General features: G+C 48.1%; 3 protein-coding genes across 5 annotated transcripts in view; 1 reads left to right on the forward strand and 2 right to left on the reverse strand.

Annotated features, from left to right (window-relative positions):
• Window positions 1-792, forward strand: part of DENND2A (DENN domain containing 2A) — a 57,287-nt gene extending 56,495 nt beyond the window's left edge. Inside the window, exon 20 of the mRNA XM_053943181.1 lies at window positions 74-792. Within this exon, the coding sequence (XP_053799156.1) occupies window positions 74-105 (32 nt within the window). The 3' untranslated portion in view covers window positions 106-792. The remainder of the gene's footprint in view (window positions 1-73) is intronic.
• A 1,286-nt stretch (window positions 793-2,078) lies between these two features.
• On the reverse strand, window positions 2,079-5,631 carry LOC128788449 (uncharacterized). Its single transcript, XM_053943493.1, has 3 exons — window positions 4,589-5,631; window positions 3,528-3,654; window positions 2,079-2,731 (listed from the first exon to the last, which is right to left on the reverse strand). Exons 1-3 carry the CDS (start codon window positions 5,192-5,194, stop codon window positions 2,700-2,702), a joined length of 765 nt encoding a protein of 254 aa, XP_053799468.1. The 5' UTR covers window positions 5,195-5,631; the 3' UTR covers window positions 2,079-2,699.
• Window positions 5,632-5,690: 59 nt separating this feature from the next.
• LOC128788448 (uncharacterized) overlaps window positions 5,691-21,317 on the reverse strand; it is a 28,311-nt gene continuing 12,684 nt past the window's right edge. For 2 of the 3 annotated variants that reach the window (XM_053943490.1, XM_053943491.1), the window contains exons 11-19: window positions 20,282-20,341; window positions 16,344-16,410; window positions 15,115-15,209; window positions 13,431-13,559; window positions 11,867-11,981; window positions 10,951-11,088; window positions 10,131-10,297; window positions 9,620-9,708; window positions 5,691-6,667 (exon numbers count right to left, since the gene is read on the reverse strand). In XM_053943490.1, coding sequence (XP_053799465.1) covers window positions 6,472-6,667; window positions 9,620-9,708; window positions 10,131-10,297; window positions 10,951-11,088; window positions 11,867-11,981; window positions 13,431-13,559; window positions 15,115-15,209; window positions 16,344-16,410; window positions 20,282-20,341 — 1,056 coding nt within the window. In that variant the 3' untranslated portion in view covers window positions 5,691-6,471. The remainder of the gene's footprint in view (window positions 6,668-9,619; window positions 9,709-10,130; window positions 10,298-10,950; window positions 11,089-11,866; window positions 11,982-13,430; window positions 13,560-15,114; window positions 15,210-16,343; window positions 16,411-20,281; window positions 20,342-21,317) is intronic. The other variant, XM_053943492.1, reaches the window with a different exon arrangement.

A 21,317-nucleotide genomic window follows, 5' to 3' on the forward strand; every position in this document is an offset into this window, starting at 1 on the left:
AGAGGTGGTGGGAAATGACACTTGTTCTGCCTGTTACTGTGGGGAGTCCATTTTCTTTTCTCTGTCTCTTCAGGCAGCAAAATGAAATTCCTCCACAAAAAGTAAGAGCGAAGCACATCCTCATTCCACAGAAGAGAATGGCTTTACCACTTAGCAGCAATAAATCAGACTCATCAACCATTCCCATTGAGCCTGCTCCCAGGAGCCAGCAGCCTGGGGCACGCTGGCCACGGCCGGGATGCGCTGCACACAGCCGTGGTGCTACAGGAAGATGGGATGGCTGCGGGGCTGCCGGGACAGGCTTCTGATTGTCTACAGTAGCAAGCACTGGACCAAACACTCTCTCTGAACTCTGCACTAGCACGTTGCAGGCATCCCAGTGGATTGGATCTCTTAGCTAGTCAATTCTTTATTTGGTTGTATTTTTCTATTTATATTGAGGTTAGAACAGTTATTAACCGATGACTCTTGCCCTGCCTTCTCTCTGCCTGGTGCTGCAGGAGGCCAAAGCGGGACTCCCATGGGACTGAGCAGGCAAACAGGGCGTGGAGGGGAAGAACAGAGATGTATGAAAGTAGGTCTCTGCAAAGCAAGGACGCTGAGGGCTGCAGGGATGATGTGGACTGACCAGGAGGAGCTTCCAAGCAAGGGAAAAGGGTGAGGGGGAACCACTAAACCTACTGAGGACTTGATGGGCCAGCCAGCTCCCTGGGTGGCTGTACCAGGGAGTCTTGGCACGAGGAGAGGCCTTTCCTCATGCAGTGTAATTAAAAGCGAGTTGTGTAAAAGGCACATGGATCAATGGTGTTTTCATGGAAAGGGATGAGCTTTGTCTTCCCACCGTCCCACCTAGCGCCAAGCATGAGCCAGAGAGGACATCAAGCAGCTGGACCCTTGACCTGGCCAGGCCCTCAGCTTCCCTGTGAGTCTCAGAGGCCAGGTGGTCTCCACCCCTCACCTGTCAGCTCCAAGGTGGAGCTCACCTGCAGGATCTTGTCTGGGAGACCTGCTTCCCAAAAGTCAGATGGGCTCTCCTCTGCTGTCGTGAGTGTTGCTGCTGGGAAGCAGAGTAGGGAACAGGCAAGGGCAGAGTGTCTGCTCCTGCCTTCTGTGCTCCTGCCTCGGCAGGAGGTGGGACCTCCTGCTCCCCTCTCCTCTGTCTGTGGTGACCTCCTTCAGTGAGGAGGTGTCAGGGGAGTTGAGTGGAGGTTGAGGCAGGGTGAGGGCTTTTTTCCAGCTGGTGTGAAGGCTGTTACACTTGCACTGCTTGTGAGGGTAAGAGCACCTGGAGCATCCTTGAGTCTGCTCTTTAGAGGACAGTCTCTTTCCCAGCTGCTGTGGGGTTGCAGAGTGAAAGCTACATATGGGTACCTTTGCTGCAGCTGTGCTATGCTGGACGGCACAGGACTCCCAGAGCCTTTGAAAATGATCCCTGTGCTCTTGTGGTCCATGGGCCTTGCCAGGTGAGGGGACCTTTCTGACCAGCAGTGGGGTTCAGAGACCTCACCTGCATTCCACACCAGAGCAAGAGCGGTGGGTCCAGTGCTGCTCTGTGAAGCTTTTGAAGCCATGCAACCAGGTAAGTTGGGCAAATGGCTCTGGGTGGCCCTGCTTGAGCAGGGACATGGCCCAGGTGACCCCCATAGGTCCCTTCCCACCTCAAACTCTCTGAGGTTCTGTGGTGAGCACAGTAAATGCTGGACAGCCATGGTGTCACAGCAGGCAGGAGGCAGGCAGGCAGCACCTGCAGCTCTGTGCCCCCCAACTTCTGTGCAGAGACAGAGGAAGCAGCAATAGAGGAGCTCAGAGAAGCCAGCAGCATTTACTCCCCATCCCCACCCAGGGTCAGGCTGCCTCAGAGGTGACCAGGTGGAGGGTAGGGGGCCTGCCCCTTGGGTATGCTGAACAAAATCGGTGCCACTTCAGAGTCACAGGAGGTGGTGGTGGCTCATTGAAGGGAACTGCGGTGGGGTTCGAGGTGAATCAAATGCTGTGCTTTGATTCTCGTTTTAGAAGGAGTTTTTAATGGAAACATTATGAGGTTTTGCAAAGCTGGGGTCACCCCTACACGTGTAAAGGTAGCCAGGATGCCTGCAAAGCTCTGTGGGATGCTAAATAAAGCTGATCTGTGGCTCGGCTCCAGCCTTCAGAAGCAGGTCTCCTACATGGTCCCACACTGCCAAGCCTGCTTCTGGGGACTCCACGTTCCTCTCCTTAAGTAATGTGGGACTTGGCTTTTCTTGGCAGGAGCTGTGGTAAGGAGCAGGGAGGGATCCCAGGTTGCCCAATGCTTAGCTCAGCTTGAGTTGGTATGTGAGCATACTGAGATACTGGCAGCTTTTACTGCAATAACCTAATGGCTCCAAATAAAAAGGCTTGTGAAATAGCCCTGTTTGCCTCACTGGGGAGCTCCAAAGGGGCTCTGCCAGCACAGGGCTCCATGACCACTCAGTAAATTTATTGGCTGCTCTCAGGAAAGTGGGAATCAAGCCTATATAATGTATAAAATCCAAAGGGGGTGTTAAAAAGCAGCAGCAAGAGAAGTACAATGAAAGAAACATTTACAACTGAGTCATTAAGGATTTAAAAAGAAACTTGGACAGGAAGTGTTGATCTCCAGCTGCAGGACAACCTCTTCAGCTTTGTTTGAGCTGTGCTGTTCCGAGATGAGGGCATCATCTAAGCCCTTGACTCTCCATCTAACGGCTCTGTATGCTTTGGAGGAAGCCACCTGTAAGGAAAAGCCATAAGACTATCTGTGCTGGGTGTGACCATGGGTCTGTGTGTCCTCCTATGGAGGCTGCCAGCAGAAGGTGACCAGAGGAAACTATGAACAGAGCACAAACACTGGGGATGCCCTATATGCTATACACACACACACACACTGTACTGTACACAAACATTAAACTTTCCTATTCTATGTGCCAGGGGTTTCCTGCACCAGCGCTGGGTCTCTGTTTAGTAGCCTTGGATAAGTTTCTGCTTCATGACCATGCGTACGTGGGTGTGGGCAAATGTACTGGGGCAAGAAGCCAATCTGGGGACAGTACAGATTTACCAAAGGGTGCTGGAGCATCAGGACACTGGTTAAACATTAAAAGCTGTGATCTCTGCTCCCTGACAGTTCCTGCCTAATTAAACAGCTCTCACACACTAGTGTGAGCAGGTCTGCAGGGCCCATGATGTACAGGACTGCACTTGCTGACTCCCAAGCTACTGGCTAAATCCCAAGCTCTGTACCCCCTCCTTGGTTTTCCAGCACAGGCTGTTGGTGTCCTGTGACAGCTCAGGACACCTGTGAAATCCCAACCCTCACAGAAAGTTTTGGGAATGTCCCATCCACCATGCAGTTGCTGATTCTGTAGCTACTGCTGGCAGGACAGACAGCCCTGGGCAGTCAAGAGACTACACCCAGCCCTGCATGGGGCAGTCAGATTTGGGCTTGGAGTGTTGCAACCAAGGGGGTGTGTTTGCACTTTGCTGCATGTGGAGATCCCTGCTGCCAGTTGTCAGGAGACAGAACTCACCTCTCTGCCTGGAGACAGATTTCAGGTTGCAGGTGCCAGCAGGCAGCTTGCAGGTGTAGAGCCCCAGGCAGCCACCACAGTCAGAGGGCTTCTGGCAGGGCCGGGACTGGATGCTGTGGCAGGAGTGCTGCAGAGAGAAGGGAAGTGGTGGCTGCGATGCCTGTGGCAGCTGGGACCAGCCCAGTCCCAGCTACATCGTCACTGCAGTAGCAGCACAAGCAGCTCACTGGGGTCTAGAGCAGCAGCTTCGTTGCAAGGAGCTGGAGAAGCTGGGGCCCAAGGAAGTGCTGCCAGGGACAGTTCATTACTGGTTTTGGCTGGAAGCACTCTTAAGCTGGCTCCCACAGCCACAACACACCCCTGCAGTGCTTCTGCTCTTTTGCTGTGGTGGCACCCGCCCCAGCTAAGTGGCATCTGGCACGGCGTCACCCAGCACTTTGTGGTTAAGGCAAGGTCTACTAGCGTGCCACCAAAGTGTGTTTTGGGTTTGATAAAGGAGAAGTTGGTTATTTGTGGGATGCAGTGTTGAGCCCGTGGAGCAGATTTCCCATGGGCAGAGAAAGGTTGTGCCTCCCTCAGGGCAGTGCTGAGAGGAGCTGTGCCCATCAGGGCATGGCATCCCAATGGCAGAGCTTGGAGAGCTTTGTTAGCACTGCACAGAGTGAACACTGCAGGGGCTGGGGCTGAGGCAGGAGTGTCCCGGCAGCTCTGAGGGCAGCACATGGGGACAACTGCAGCCAGACCTGCACTCTCCTCCTGAGCTGCTCACAGCCATCGGCTCTGCTCTAAGCCTTGCCAGGTGCCAGCTGGAGATCTGGGGGTGTCACTGCCCCACTCCCTTCTCAGCACCCAGACCTGTGCTGTGTTGAGAAGCCATGTTGTGACTGGCACCTTTACATGCATCTTAAGAGGAATGGCCTCGAAAACACCTTTTCTACCTGGTGTTTGCAGGATCATGGCATGCTCAGCATATCCTGCTCCTGCTTTCCTGTTTGATCCTGACTGGTACCCCACTCCCCCTGCAACCCCCCAGCACAAACCCTCTCCCTTGCTGTGCTTACCGTGTCGCTGTTGAACTTCCCGTAGTCCTTCAGGTGGTGGCTCAGCCTTGCCATCCTGCTGCGGGAGGGCTGCAGTGGGAGCCTCCAGGGCTTGCCAGGGGCAACCTGCTCCCCACTGCCCAGGAGAGCTTTGGCCATGGCCTTGCTGAGGGACCTGGAGCTCGGGTGTGCCTCTCTCATCACTTTCCATGCGCTGGCCAGAGGGTGGCTCCTCTCTGAGCCCTGCCCAGGCAGCTTGTCCCCTCCATCTCCAGGTGGCCAAGGGGCTTCTTCAGGGAACCCAGCCCCTGCCTGCCTCTCCAGGTTGCTGGCCTGGCTCCCCAGTGTCCCAGATAGTGCTGGGGCTGAGCAGAGCAGCACCAGGAGGAGTGTGGTGACTGCCAGTGCCTGAACATTCATCCTCAGGTCCTGCCTTTGCTCAGGGTCCTTCTGCCTGGACAAGGCTGTTGCAGTCAGTAGCAGAGGTGGAAGCTGCTTTTTTCCCCTGACTCTGGATCCAGCCAAAGTAATTTTTATAGTGCAGGGACATACCTTGGGGGCACAGCCCTCTTCCCCCGCCCCTGCTGTGTCCCACCTCCCAGCTTGCAAGCAAACCCAGCTGCTCATGTGGGCCCCAATCCCTCTCCCTTGTGTTCCCAACCATCCGAGCACCCTTCCGCCACAGCCACCCTATCCCTGGATAGGGATGAGTGCATGGCATCTGAGCACAGAATCTTTCAGCTGAACCACAGCTGCAAACAAGATTTTAGTAAAGGAAAGCTGATGGTAAATGTTGTGTGTCTGATGAAAAGGTGTGGGCTCAGAGGGAAGGAGTTGCTATGAGCCTGGTGGAAGTAGCCTCAGCTGGGAGAAAGGCACCCAGTTAATGCCTCTATCCATTGCAGTGGGAGCTCAGTGGTTAAACAGCAGAGCCCACTCAGGAGAGTGGTGTTAGAGCTGCCCTGATCAAGCTTTGGTTGATCTCAGTGCTGTGCCAGACACCAGGGAGCTGCTCCTCAGCCAAGGGGGTCTGACCACAGTCTCTGGATGAAACGGAGGGCAAGTCTGTACGCCAGGTTTACTATCAGTCAGGTTTAGGAAACAGCCAGCACCAAGACCCAACTCTACTAGAAATCAGTTTTAATGAGTTTCAGTGTTCACTGATCTGTTGGCACCTGCAGTTGCATCCTGTGCTTAGAGAGAGAAGGTGACTTTTCCTCATGGCTTCCATGGGAAATGCCTTGGCTCCCTCTGATCTCTTTCGCTTCAGACTTGACGCTCAGGACTTAAGAAGGAGGAAGGAAGCCCCATGTTCAGAGGAAGGCATGTGGAACAAGGGGCTATCATCTTTTAAAGGCCACCAGCTGGTCCCTGGTCACTCTTCTTTACTTTGTCTTGCCTACTTCTCCAGGGGCATTGGACTTCAGAGCAAGAAGGTGCAGTGTGTGCTGGCCAGCTTGGGAAGATGGATGAGGTTATCCTACAGTGTCATGTTCCTGCCAGGTGCACTCTGTCACAGGCTGTGATCCATGGGACCTCTCAGATAGGAAAGAGTAAGCAGCAAGAGCAGATGTTGCTGCTGGGCCCAGCTGAAGAGACATGGTCCTGAAGTCAATGACAGAGGAGCTACTGTGATAATGGACAACAGTGACACAAGGTGGAGGAAGAGAAAATTCCCTCAATAGAAAATCTAGAAGGCCTGGAGGTCAGAAAACCAGGAGGTCTGAAATACTAGAAATCAGCTTTTCACTCCACAGAAGTTCCCTGGGTAGGGACTTCCTTTCTTGAGGGTTTACTCAGGACCAAAGCAGATAAATGTTCTGAAAACTCAAAACACAGTCCAGTTCTTGAAAATAGGATTGCTGTAAGTGCAATGAGGTGATAGATGAGAAAGCCACAGTGTTCTAGTCCATCTTCCATACCTTTGCCTCTGGCCAGCTCCTGCTCTTGACTTGCTCCTGGCTGACACTGGAAGTGCTGATTTCTGAGGAAATGGGCTCATAGGAGCGGAGAGACAAGCTGGCAGCCAGCAGACCCATCCGGACACACGTGCCTGTGTCATGTTTAGCAAGCATCCCTGCAAGGATTCCTGCCATTAAGCTGTGGAGGGAAAGAAAAGTGGGTTTGAACAAGGGGACAAGAGCTTTGAACACCGGAATGTGGCTGTTCATTTGTAAGAGCTTTCATTTGGACCCAACCAAAACTTACAGCAGCAGAATATGTCACACAGGAAGGCTGAGGTTACAGTGAATGGGTTTTGCTTTTTCTGTATCCATTTTAGAGTACAAAATAGTGTCATTTATTTGCATTTTTTATTCTTCTCATCTGAGAAGTTGAGGTACTTCCCCTTGTACCATGTTTTCTATTCTCCCCAGTTTTCCAGGTGAGGCAGGAGAAAAGAGCCTAAGAAGGGAAGAATCTAATTTTCCCTGGCTCTCTAGTTATTTTGTCACTTATCTGCTCTTTGTTGGTGCCTCATTATGTCCTCATTAGAGTGGTGCCTCCTCTCCCCAAAGGGTTGGATGGGGTGAGAGATAAAGTTTCTGTATCTATGTGAGAGGGACAACAGGCACAGCTGGAAAAAGAAATCCAAAGCTGAAATTACATTGGAAAGTCAGATTTTTAGGAAATATTTGCTATGGTTTTTCATTTGAGATTTCCCAGTAAAAGTGATGTAATTGCAGTGTTTGGGATAGATTGGGAGCAACTACTCCATTCACAGCAACTACTGAAGAAATGTTCAGAAGCTAGGAGAGACAAAGGAGAAGAGAAAAAGAATGGAGAAGACAATCACATTTTAGAGGAAGAAGCAAGGACAGGAAAATGTGGTGGCAGGGAGGATTAATAAGCACATCTATGGGGACGGTAAAAGGAGCCCTTATTTTGCACTCCACCTAATTACATCAACATCTTTTTATCCATAACAAAGGCACAGAAGATTATGACTTCCACGAAGTGTTCAATCTCTCAACAGCTCCAGTAGTTGAGAGTAAATATTTGGGGGAGCATCCCCTAGCAATGCCATGTGTGGGCATGTGGTGTTAGGTTGTCATGGCAGCCGGGGGCAAGGAGCAGACAGACACTGCACACATGCTCAGCTCATGGGTAGATCTCTGGAGCTGCAGAATAGCCATAGGGTGGAGGGGAGGCATGAAGTGCCCTGGGTCACTGTTGCTGGATTGCATTGTCCCCTGACCAGTGCTTCTAAAGTGTGAAGGTTCACGGGGGCTAAGCTGGGAAAGCATTACATTTTAGATATTAGGAAAAAATGCTTTACAATGAGAATGGTGAAATATGAACAGAGAGGTATTGGATGCCCCATCCCTGGTTAGATGGGGCTCTGAGCAACCTGATCAACCTGCAGATGTCCCTGCTTATTGCAGAAGGTTTCAAACTAGATGACCACTAAAGGTGCCTTCCAACCCAAACCATTTTGTGTTTCTACAATAGTCCTTTGAAAGTGCCACCAGGCTGGGCTTGGGACACGTAACCAGTTTATATGCTGTGGAGATGGCTTGTATGTCATTGCAGTGTCCTGGCATTTCCAGTCTGTTTTGGTACTCTTACTCTCTAGAACAGGGATTTCCAGAGTTCAGGGGGCTGTTAGGAAGAAAAACCCTGGATGAAAAAGGGGGCTATGAAAATTCCCCCATGTGGCTTTGGGGACTCTGGGGAGAGGAATTTCCAGACCAATGTTACTTCAGGAATGGAAGTAGTAATGGGCCCCAAGCTTTCAGATAGGTTTGGAAGGAAAAACAAGCTTCCAGGTTCCCTACTGTAACTCAGTGGAGGTGGTTGGCAGTGGTGCATTTTATCTCATCTTCGGTCTTCCCTTGACTTTTAAAATGGGAAAGGAACCCCTAAAAAAAGACATTTCATTTACATTATCCTCTAGGAAAAAAAACCAAACTTCTCCTGCAGTGAGCAATACTTGTGTTTTGAGCAGATGGTGCAGAGGGGAGGCTGCGTCCCTGGAGGGGCTGGCTGGGGACACCTGCCTGAGGTAATGAGCCAATCTGAGGTTTCCTTAGGTCAGGCTGACCCCACAACACTCCTCCAGCTCCCATTCCTCTGCTGTTATTACACCTATTGCTCCAAACAACCATTTTTTCTTCTTTGGAGAAGACCAGTTTGCAGTTGAGTCAGCTCACCTCAGAGGTGATCTGGGATACAAACAGCACGTCCTGTTGTTAAGCGGGCTCACCAGCTTGGCAAGAAGTTATTGATTGATTTTAAGTAAAATATTGAGGACTCTCTATATTTAAAAAAAATCCAAACCACAAAAACCTTTTCATTCTGGACACTGATCAGAGAAAAAATTGTTACTATGTTGAGTTATTGCCAGGTAAGAGTAGAAAGGGAAAAGGAAATATCTGTCACATACAGACTTTTGGTCTAGCCCAAAGCAATGAAAGGACAGAATCAATTATTGCAACATATGAAGCAAGAAGAAAAAAAAACAGCCTGACTGCTACATATAGTTTGTCAAGTTAACAAGGAGCATAATAAAATATTACTCTGACAGACTGAGAATTGATCACTGGGGCTAGGAATAATAGCTGTCATTTCCCACTTCTATGTATGGCGTGTGAACAGCCAGGCCAATTATACAGCAGACTCTTTTGAAGCAAGAGCTTCAAAATTGCCAGAGGCAAATGCAGAACCTGACGAAATGCTTTTACAAGGCCATTTTAGCTTTTGAGTGGCAGTTCCACTTCCATTGGAGAAGTGTGGAAGTAAGGCAGTTAGTTAGTAAGACAGCTTTGATGTAAGGTGGTTTACTTTGCTTTTAGCAGCTCAGCCCAGAGTAATTCAGAATTCCTAGATTGCCAGGAAAGGCTTGGATCTTGAAGAAAAGCAAAACTAATAATGGCAAGCCTGGCTTCGGGGGACATTTTTAGCAAGCTTTGCAAGGAATCACTGCAACCAGCCCTGGTCTCATCCTTAGTGTCTCTCCCTCAAGCAGCAGTTGCTTTTCCAGTGGAATTTCAAACGAATCCGATTATGACCCTTTCACATGCAGCTGGAGAGGACAAAGCAGCGAGGATATACCTGTCACCAGCTCCTGACACGTTGACTATCTCCTCCCTGCTGATGGGGATGGCGGGGTAGTGGGCAGCACAGAGCCTGGCAGCAGCAGCCTGTGGGGGAGGGAAGGGAAGTTAGTGGGAATTGCCCAAGCTGGTAAGGCCTGATGTGCCTGATGCCAGATCTGCAGGGATGGCAAAAAAAGAAAAGGCTGAAAAAAAGGCAATAATCTTTTTTCACGCTTTGATAATTTAAATGAAGCTTCCTGCAAATGAAGCTCGCACTCATGAATATTCACATAAGCACATTTAATTCTAGCTGACTCTAAACACTGCTGCTAGGAGCCAGCAGTACAGGGACAGACAACTTGATTTTCTTTCAGAGCTGTGTATTCCACCGCCCCAAACACATACATTTTCCAGCAGTGATGCCATGTTTCCCAGGACTGCTGCCATGATACCAGAAATAGCAACAGTGCCATATGGTCCAAGAAAGAAGCAATTGACAGCTCATAGTTAGTTTTCCATGCCCTTACCTGATCATGAGCCCCTGGATAAAGGGAGATGCTCCCTCCCAGACTCTTGCCGCACAGGAGGATGCCATGAGCGCCGAGGGTCACCACCACGCAGTGCAGGTGGGCCAGCAAAGGGCAGGCCAGGGCCACTGCAGCCTGGACAACATCCTCCAACCTGGACGGCAGCTCTTCAGAGAGAGGGGAGGGAAGAATGTGCTCTGACTGTAAAGGTCCTCAACCAGCCTGTCTGTGGGCTGACAGCCGATTTATGAACACTTCTACTGCTTCTGAAATGTGGTTGGTAATTTTTTTTTTCTTTATATTATGGGAAACATGGAATTCTCCAGAGTTAGACTTCCACACTGTACTTCTATGCTGAGGAACCCAATTCTCAAGGGACTAAGCGTGTGTCTGTAGAGATCAAAAAGCTGTCTTGAAGCATGTCTTCCTTGTTTCAGTGCTGTTGGATTTCCACCTGCATTTGGTGGGGTGTGTCGTTTCTGCAAAGGGTGGCACTGCTGGAACAGGTGCCCTCTGAGCACCATGCTTCAGGGACACATTGACAAACCAGATATTACTCCTGTTTAGGTGATGAAGTGAGGCAAATGGGACCTCTGGTTTTGGGCAAGGAGCCATCCCAGGCCTACTGTAGTCTCTGATGGGTCATCAGTCCATACAGCCCAGAGAGAGATGGCAGTAAGGTACAAGATACCATGAGCATTTATGAATCCCCACTATGTTATAACCCAATTTGCCTGTATTAGTGGCTGAAGCAAAAAATGCTCTTCTCCAGGATCTAGGTTATCTAAAACTCTGACTGACCCTTCTGAGTATTCAATACCTGCTGGCAGAGGGTTCCCAAGGGTCCGATTTATTGCTCTCAGCTCTTGCAGGTTGGGGGAAATGTATGTGAGTGCTTTCCAGCTGTCTGAGAGGAATGGCTTAGAGGCCTTGTTCTCATCTGTTGGCTCATAGCACACTTCAAAACAACAATGCAATTGGTTAGTTAATTAATTAATTAGTGGTTTATCCCTGTGTCAGAGCAGGATGCAATGTCGAACACTTAGCATAATCTGCACAACTAGAGTTACACCTTTAAATTATGAGGAACTTAAATATTATTTCCCCCAAACTGGGACAAGGTGTCCCAGGGTTTCCTTCTCAGTGTCCAGCAATGAGACAGCTGCTTCTGGCTCTGGATGATATAAGCAGACCCCAATTTTGTTCCTCCAATTAGCTGGTTTTTGAGCCTCTGTCAGGTTTTTAGATCACTGTGTCTTTCTTTGGGATTTGCTTTTAAAAAGGAAGGTGTAACTCTAAAGGTTTAGGAAGCCTTGTGAAAAGTCTCCAGCATACCAGTGGAAGGGGGCATTTATTTTATAGGAATAGAAGAGAATTCCTCTCAAAGGATGCTTTAGTGCTTTTTCTGAGAAGCAAACTATATTGCTGCTCAAATTGGCAGAAGTGCTCAAATTGCCACTCACATTGAGATTAAAAGGCTCAGAGAGCAGCATTCCCTGGCCTTCTGGCAGTGCTCAAGGGCTTTACCAACTATGCCTCAGAAAATGTGGTTCAGCTGCAGAAAGAGGAAAACTGCAGAGAAATCCAAAATGTTTTTCACATCTGAAACAGAGTGGCAGAGTACAGAAAGATGTGCTGAATAACCTGGCATGTCAGTAAGTGGATACCTCCAGCAAGCAGCAGGGATGTGCCTGGACTGTCTTGGCACACGTGCTGTGAGGGCAAGTTCTCCTTACCTGCTAGCTGGTGCTCTCTAGCTAGTTGGCAGACGTACTGAATAGTGGAGAGAGGCACATTTCCATCAATGCAAACAAGTGGGGCCTGACACAGGTTCTCCTTGAACTGGGACACCTAGTTAAAATCCAGGACACACAGGAAAGACAGCCTGAGTCATTGCAGAAGGACAAAATCATTGCTAGTCAGACTTCGTGTAGGATTCTGACTTGTATTCCAGCCTCTAGGTGCAGGGATGAACCTAAAAGAGTGATTCTCTAAGGAAAATGGATTTTTCCACTTGCCTCATCTCCTCCCCTTCTCCTTCCCCTGCTCCTGGCCATTAAGAGCTGGACTCAACAGGGGCAGGGCCCCTCCAGCAGAGGAAGATAATTGCTGGTCCTCACTGGACCACTACAGGGAAATGGAATGCTGCTGTTGAATGCTGCTCTAGGATTCCCTGGGCCATGCCTGGCTTGACTCCACCTTTGCTCGCTGTGCATGCCATTTGGACGTCCTCTCTGCACAGTTTCTCCTAAGACAGGTTGTTCAGCAGTGTTTGACTCCTGAGTCCCACAGGGATGGGCTACAGTGGAGCAGTGGAGTAGAGAGCTGCTGTTGTCTCCTTTGGCTCACTGAGGTTGCACAACTTGCTGGGATGCCAGAACAGTGCTGTGGGCACTTGAGCAGCATCTCCCCGTGTCTCTGCCAGCCCTGGTGGGAAGAGTAGCTGCCAAAATTCACTTTGCAGCAGAAGACTGGTTCAGAATTTCCACTGATCACAGCTGCTTGTTAAAGCTCGGGAGAATTAATCCCTCATGTAATGGTTTTCTGTGCCAAGGCTTTGGGGAGGCAGGGTGGGGATGGAACTGGGAGTAAGACCAGATTTTTCCCTAGGAAGGCTCCACCTCATGGAGATGCCACAGGTGAGTAAATTGCACTTAACTTCCATGTTGCTGTCAGTCATGAAAGCACAAGCTTGTGTTCTGTCAATAAAAGGCTGAGTAGGAAAGGAGGGTGCAGTGATAGGGCTTTCACTGAATCACTCTTTAATCACTGCTGCCATTATGCTTCCCTGATGTTTTTGAATGTTTGGATGTGCTGAGCAACAGTTTCTGTTGATACAACTCAGCGTGTAGAAACAATGGGGATGGAAGGGAGGGGATGGAACAGGAAAATTTGCTTTAACCAGTGTTCTGTCCACTGGTTTTTTTTCTGCTTTTCCTTAAAGGAAGAAATATGGGTTAGGCTTATAATCAGGTTGATTTCTTGCTGGCTTTAAGATGCAAAATTATAAGTTAGCTTGGACAAGTTAAGAGGATTCTGGCCTACATATCATAGATGATGGTAGTAGTGATATTTATAAACCAGAAACAGATAGAAACTCCATCTGGGTCAGCAGTAATAGAGGGCTCTGGTGGCTTGTTATGCTGCTGTGCCAGTGGCCAGTGTCCAGGGTTAACCTCAGCATCTCCCATGCCCTCTGCACACCCATTCCCTCCTGGTACAAACATCACCAGTGGCCTTTTGTCACAGGCCCACACTCTTTCTCACAAGAAAAGCTCATAAATCTGAGTGAGTGCATACATATTGCTCTGTTATCTGGTGGTGGATGTCCATGTCTCCCAAGCCAACGCTGAGCTCCCCAGCACTGGTGACCACAGCACAGTAAGTGGCTGTGCTCTTCCCCTCCAGCTGAAGGACACCACTCATGTCCTGAAACAGAGAGGACAGTTACACACTGAGCACATTCCTCTTCCCTGCCATGCTCAGCTCTTTCTGTGCCCACCTGGTCTCCCTTGGGAGCTCACTGCTCTCCCTTGGGATAAGCAGCCTGTCAGGGGTATCTCAGTCTAGACAATGCTGGCACGAGGCTATTTGTTAATATTTGCAATGCAACAGATGCTGCAGGTTAAAGCAATCCTTTAGTAAATGAGTGTCAGGTCTCTGCCATGCAGTTCCACAGGTTGTGTCTCCTGTAACAGAAGAGTGGTCTGCAGCCCTGCCTGCTCCAGTCACCCGTTCTCACAGCTTGTGTGGGATGGCATCTCCTGGTGGTACTCTGCAGACAACAGTGTCTTGTGCTGGCTGCCTCACTGACTGCCCAGCCTGATTCTGAGCACACCCTGGAGCCATTTCTACAGCAGTGGGGCAGAGAGCTGTGGGGTGTCCTTCCTTTGTGGCTCCTGGGAATGATCTGCTTAGGGAACGCAGGGCATATCTTGGAAAGAACATGTGGATGGAGAAATGTATCTATCTCAGGAGCTGACAGGGAAGCTGGAGTTTTTAGGGAGAGGTTCCTCTCCAGCACTGGTGGGAATGTATTTTGTTACAGGCAAGGATTGCTTGGTGGCTGGCCAGCAAGCCCACTTTCCCCTGGGAGACTGCTCACTTGGATGGCACAAACTGCTGTGTAGAGAAGAGATTATAGACCAGCTATGGTGAAGCCTTTACAACCCAAAATAGAGTTCATATTCTCATTTCTTCATTTGCCAAGTCACTCTGGTAGCCAAAACCAAGGCCCCATGGGCTCTGTTTGGATCCCAGGGTCATGAGGGCACTAATAATAGTCAGTGACCCTGACCAGCCTCACCTGGGGGCTGCACTCACACCCTGCCTTGCCTTCAGTCCTGCCTTTTCTCCATGGAGTTGCCTGATGGCCTAGGTTAGAGCTGCCCTCCTGGCTTTTTTTTTGCTGTCTGCTGGGGTGGTGATATTCTGCCTTGCTGTCCTGGGGAGCTCCTGCTGCTCCAGCTCCCTGACCTGTGGACAAGCTGCTGCTGAAGTCAAGTATTCCCCTATGCACAGGTAAGTAGTGTATGCAGCTCTGGAGAGGATCCTGTCCTCTGAGCTGGGGAGGTGTCCAACCTGCAATTTCAGTTTCACGTTTTCTGTCTTGGGCTTTAACTAAACCAGGTTGGTTTTGGCAATGCTTTGTGTGTCCTCGAGTTCAAGGTTTGCATATTTCTCGTTATGCTTAGCCTTCACTAAAATTGTACACAGCTCCTCCTGATTTACCTCAACCTTATCCAAGCACCACTTTCTGGAGCTGAATTCAGAGCCCATGGTTCAGACTCCAAAACACACCTAGCCTGTGTTTTGGAGGTGATTCCTTGCCTTCTAATTGTCTGTAGCTAAAGAAGCATTGAATTATTCCTACTCTTAGCCTGATGGAAGGTGGCCCTGATGTCTGCAAGGGTTGGGAAGAATTTTCCCTCTGTGTGGTGTCATCTCTTCCAAGTTTCTGAGGTGCTACTTCTGTGACACATACCATGTGGTGGCAGTAGTGCAGGACAGATTCTAAATGCTCATCCTTCCCCACAGCTGATAAAAGGAGAGGAGCTTGTCCAAGACGGCTTAAGCAGTCTAAAAAGCAAATGGAAACAAAAGCTGTTAACAAATCCACCAGAGTACTGTGAACACAGTGACAGCCCGTGCAGCATGGGTGTCTCTAGGAAAGCCCTCTCCTGAAAAACTTAATGCTCATCAGTCCTCGCTTAGAAGGATGTTCAAGATGAAATTGAGCTGTAGCTGCTGCAAATGACTGCTTAGGGCTGAGTGAGGTGTCCTACAGAGAGCTGAACCAGCACCCTGAAATTTAGGATTATCTGGAACATCTGGGAGTGGAGGAAAAGAGGGAGAAGCAAATTTTGCTCTTTTCTGGCATTATCTCCTTTACCATCACAGGCATGTGGGTTTTCCCACGCTGCTTCTGAGCACAGCATTTTCTGGTGTTGGCCCTCCCACACTGCTGCTCCCACCATGATATCTTTCTAGAACCACTGGATCTGAATGTATTAATGGGAAATCCTTCCTCCTCTCCTTTCAAGTTACCACACATTGTACCTCCGTGGGTGGCATGGGTATTTTGGGGGATTCTTTCCACTTAAGCTTCTTCATTAGTGATCTGAAGTGACAGTAGATATGTGTTAGGAGACTGGGAAATGTCTAAAAGGTGGAATAATCCTAAAATAATTTTGTAACTGTTAACTTCAGTACAAGAATATTGGTCTGCTCCTGCTTGTGGTGGAGCCACAGATGTGCTCCTTTCCCATGGACAGGACTGTAGCCTTTCTTCTTCGCCAGCAACTCCTGTACCCCAGTTCCTTTTGTCCATGGTATATGGTTTATCAGTTTGGAACTGTGATTATTCCTTTCAACTTCTTGCTCTAAGCGTACTTCTATTGTGTCTATATCCTGGAATGAATTATATATGAGGCTGCTCAATAGTCATTGGAGATACTGACACTTATTTACTTTGATTCAGGGTTACTGCACCATCTGCTAGTTCATATTTGTGGACCTTGTTTTCCTGATCTCAACTTCCTCCACTCTGATTTCTTGGAAAGGGCTCTGCCTTTTCCAGGCAGTCTGCCCACTAGTATATTGCCTAATGTGTCCCAAATCTTGTCAACATTCACCCTCTCCTGCTGTTGAAGGAATACCAAAGGACAGACCACAGCTGGCATGCACCCACAGGCAAACCCAAGCACCAGGCACCTGCCAAGTTCCTTCCAACACCACCAAAGGTTCGTCTCACTCTTCCAGCATTTGTTTGCCCAACACCCTGGAAGAAAGAACAGATAATTGGCAAAACTGGGAGGGCTGCTTGGCATAGTTGCTACGTCTCCATTGTCATCTGGAGTTGATACTGCTGAAACATAGGTCAGCAATCAGAGGGAGCAGAGAGCATCCAGCTCATGGGCTGAGGGCAATACAAACTTCTAGAGCCATCTACTGACTTCTGTTTGATGACAAAGGCCTGCTTTCAAGGAGGGTTTGGTCTCCCTCAAGGAGGGAGATCCACTTGATCTCCCCATGAATTGCTAGTTTGGTCTTACTTGCTAAGACCTCCTAGAATGGCTAATGAGTGTTTCAGTCAGTGTGAGCAGCCCTCTGAATTCACCTGCCCACAACAACCTGGGACTCCAAAGTTGCTGGAGCTCTGCTTTCCAGGCCACTTAGCTCCCATCCTAAGCAGTTTGTGGGAGTTATTTATTTATTTATTTCCCTCTTTAAATGTAAAATTATATTTGTTATCTTTGCCTGTACTGCGTCTGTACTTTATTGACAGAAGGATCTGTTTCAGAGACTGAAGAGTTTTTCACTGACCCATTGCTTCCCAAACATCTCCCTCATTAAAAATACCCTTCTTTTCCACATGTGTGGCTACCAAATTCTTTTCTCTTGCCTCTGCCTTCCACTCCTCTGTCCATCTGCCTTTCTGTCACGGACAATTTGTCAGAACACAGGCAGTTGCTCACCCATCTCATTCTAATTCTTCTGCCAGAAAAATAGCATCAGTTAGTGCTCAGATCAATTTGGGCTTCATCTGACTATCAAATGGTTTTAGAGCTCTTGTTTCACAAAATCCTGAAAACTATTTTCCATCTCTGAAGACAGCTTGCCACTGGCAGTCCCAATGCCTGTATGCAGAAGCTCCTGGCCCAGTCCCTCTGCCCAGGTACACAAGAACAGCCTTGAACATAAAATTTTCCTTGCTTGTAAACACCTCTATCTACTCTAACCAAGAACATGTCTTGCCATCTCACAGTAAGGAATATTCTCCTCCCAACAATCCCTGTGCTTGGGCATTCTCAACATTCATTCTGAAGGTCCCCAAGGATTCTTCTTCCCGTGCATGAAGCTCACATCTGTTCTTTGCACACAGGGCTTTCTCCTGCATCCAGCCCTGTGAGAGGCTGCTCTCCCATCTAAATATGATCTTTTATTTCTCTCATCTGACCCTCAGGCTCTTTTTCTTAGCTCTGACTCTCCCCAGTTCTGTAGTCTGTAAGATCTGGTGCTAATGTTTGATACCTTTGCTTTTCTGTCTGGCAGCTCCCCAAGCCCTAAACTGTTCAGGCCACCTGAGCAGAACTGCCACTACATAAGCAACCAACCGATGACCTTTTTTCATCTTTGCACTGCTTGTCACTCCTCATCAAATGCAAATGTCACTCCTTGTCAAATGCTCCTCCCTTGCCTTGCTTGTGCTTCCTGGGAATTGCCACTGGTACTGTTGGGAATGAGGATATTTCCATCTGCAACTGTATCTTTTTGAGAGTTGCAGATTTCAAAAGCAAAGTGAGTTTGGCTATTTTAATTCTGAAGCTCACTCTCTGTAATATAGGCAGCCAAGGGGAAAAAAAACCAAACCTCACCACCCCAAAATATAAAGTAAGGGTGCTTTCTTAAGCAAGTCAAACAACATGGCTTTGCACACTGGCCCCTATTTCAGTCTTTAAAGAGGGTTCAAGCTGCCAACAGCAATAAGCACAAACTGTGGTTTATGTAATTCCATTATCTGTGTCTTAAAACTGATGCCTGCAGGAATGGTGAAAATACACATTAGCTCCTTTTGCTGCCTGGCATGCTGAGCCTCTCTTTTAGTTCCCCATATATCCCAGAGGCAGAGCTTCTGGGTGTCTTTTTTATGCCAAGCCTTGCCCTAAGAGCAGATGTAGCAGCCTCCTGCTCAGGGATCCAGCTGTGGATGACCTCTCCTGTCATAGAACCCTACAGGGCCTAAAAAAATGAAGATGCTAAATCTCTCTTTAAAGTAGCAGGTGGGTACAGTGAGAGAGAAACCAGCAGCTGGCTTTTAAAGAAAAATAAATGAGTGGCTCTCTTCACACCTTGCCAACTCGGTTGTAACTCCGAGTGGTATTCAAATATCTCTTCTTGGGTTTGTGTGGGGCTGTCCCAGATTAAACAATTTAGGTGAAAATGGGCTTGCTAAAAGTGATCTGAAATGAGGCTGGGTTGATGCTTTCTGGCAAAGTATCAGATAATTGAGGAAGTCTCTGGAACCTTCTTCCCTGTCTTAAAAGATTTGAATTCTTAATGTGAAAATGAGACTCTGCTCAACTTCTGGGTATCCTGAGAGAATGATAACCATAATAGTTTTTCCAGCAACTTTCTCTGAGCAAAATTGTTCATCCTTCTCAGCAGGTCAGATAGTTACATATTAAGCATTTAGCTTCTGGGCAGCCTTGAAAGCCATGTGGGAATTACAACCAGGTCAGAATACAGCTGCTTTCCTGCTGAGACAGCACAAGGAGGGAGTGGTACCTGGTGCTCTGCAACAAATCCAGCAGGCATAAATGTGGGATTTGCTGGGTGTGAAGCCCTGTGAAAAAAAATCTGTCTTTAAAAAGCCAAAACAGTGATATTGAGAGGGGCTTTTCCTCTGTGCCTAACCACAGTAGCTGTCAGCAGGAGCCTTCTGGCTGGCAGTTCCCAAATCCAAGGCTGGGCACTTAGGTGCCAGCCTCGATGCACCATGAGTTCTAGGGCTCGCTGAAGGCAGAAAGGCAGCTAAAACCTCACTTTTTAATGCAACATTAAAAACCCCCTTTTCCCCTTGTCAGCTGTTCCCAGCAGGATCTACACTGGCCCTTGGCCCCCTCACCATGCTATAGGTAGTCCAGAAATCTGCACTCATGTCTGACATGCCAAGGAGTGCCTATCCTTCCTTGGATACAGCTCAGCTCCTTGTCCTGATGGCTGAGTGTAGGCTGTGTATGGTATTGGTTACATCACAGCTGAAGCAGCTGAACTTTTGCTTTTGCACGCTTTCAAAGCTGATGCCACAGCATTTTTCACCTTTGACCATTATAACATTGTTTGGCCCCTGCATCATTAAATAGCCAAATTCCTTACAGACAGCTTCCCCAGCACATTTTCCCTATCTGACTGAGAGGTCTTCACAGGCTGTCCCACCTGATGGCAGAAGCTTCCTGCTTTGGCTATCATCACAGAGTAATTTGAGACACCAAACAATTTTTGAGCAAGCTTCACCACCTCAATCTGCAGGACTTTGTACAGCTCAAAAAAAATTGTACAGGCCATGCAAATAGCTGTCATTTGCATGGGGGAGTCCCAGCTTTGGTCCACTTTAGCTTCTTGTTTGCTCCTTGTTCAACCCAAATTGAGACAAAGGGAGTCTGGTAACATTTAAAATGTTCTATTTTTAAAGCCATCTTTGGGTGTTTTTTTTTCCTTTTTTCGCTGTTTTGTGTGTGTGTGTGTGTGTGTGTGTGTATGAGACTCAAATCCTTCATGAGTACTCTGCACAAAGACTCTTGCTCCTATTTGTGCTGCTTCCCATAGTTAAGACAGTCTCAGACAGCCAGAGATGGGTTACCTGGTGGTTTCCCCCCTATGGAGAGGTTGTATGAATGATACATTGCTTTGTCCCTCTCTTGAGTGTCAGGGATGGTGATTTTCACCATGGGGACAAAGTAGGTTGGTATATATCACTCCATAATCCATCTAAACAACAGACCAAGTATGCAGCACTCCCAAGTGTGTGCATGCACACATGTGGGTATCATACATGGATAACACCTTCCCCCCAACCACTCTGGCTTGGCACTCCGGTGAAAGCAGCTGGAAATACATTGGTGCTGAGAAAACTGCTAGAGATACAGTACCAGGATCTCAGCGTTCTGTGCCTTGGCTATAAAGTCAACGTTGATACCGCCAATCACCACCTTTAAGAGGGAAGAAAGAGGTAAAAAGTGGTTGTAAGTACTTCAGGAAAAAAGTTTCCAAATCTTCTTTGCTTTACCTAGTCACTTTTCCCACCCTCTTGAAAGCTCTCTCATTTACAGTGTAAGGGCCAGTGCTTATTTTGAATAGTTAGATGCAGGTTTGTACAATCCCAATCAGAAAGAACCAAAATCTCTTCCCTTTGTTGCTTTCTGAATTATGCTTGCTGACAGCCAGCCCCAGTGTGGCAGGTGGGATGTTGCAGTGGACACACAGGGATGCTGATGATTTCTCTGTGTGATAAAACAGGCCTCAGAAACATTCAAGCATTAGTGTGTAAAAAAGCAAAGAAAATGGGAAAAAGTGGGCAGGAAAATGCAGTCATTTCTTGCAAGCTCCCAGGAGAAATTGCCATACCCAGTGACACAGGTCACTTCTTTTATTGTCCTACAAAACCAGAATAAGCAGTTTAGCTGCACAAACAGGAAGTTTCCAGATTATTTGGGGACATACATATGTTTTTTCTCATCAAATGCTGGGTTATTGCCTCTGGAGTACTGCCCCCTTTTATGTTGACAAATCTTATTGCAAATGGGTTTTAGAAAACTTTTCATGTCTCTAAAGACCACCTAAAATAGATTTCCTGCAAATTACACAGCACAGACAAAATCCAAGAGAGTGAGGAGTATTAGGGTTATAGTAGATCTTGTTTGGGATGTGCTGTAACTCTTGTGATTTTGTCAATCATGAGCAGGAGGCCAACAAAAAGAGATATTTATGGCTCAGCAGCTCAAAATATCTTTCCCCATGCTCTTCCAGGTCTATTCCTGTAGTCACAAGTTCCCTGGTACTAAGAGCTATATAGAGAGGAAGCTGTACATAAGGGCTTAATAAAAGGTGAAAAGGTGATTAAAGTTTTAATGGCCTTTATGGTCTAAGACTTAATGAGATTAGGCCATTGTCAGTGTCTATTCCTTG

The sequence above is a fragment of the Vidua chalybeata genome, chromosome 5 (assembly GCF_026979565.1).
Source record: "Vidua chalybeata isolate OUT-0048 chromosome 5, bVidCha1 merged haplotype, whole genome shotgun sequence".
Taxonomy (NCBI): Eukaryota; Metazoa; Chordata; class Aves; order Passeriformes; family Viduidae; genus Vidua; species Vidua chalybeata.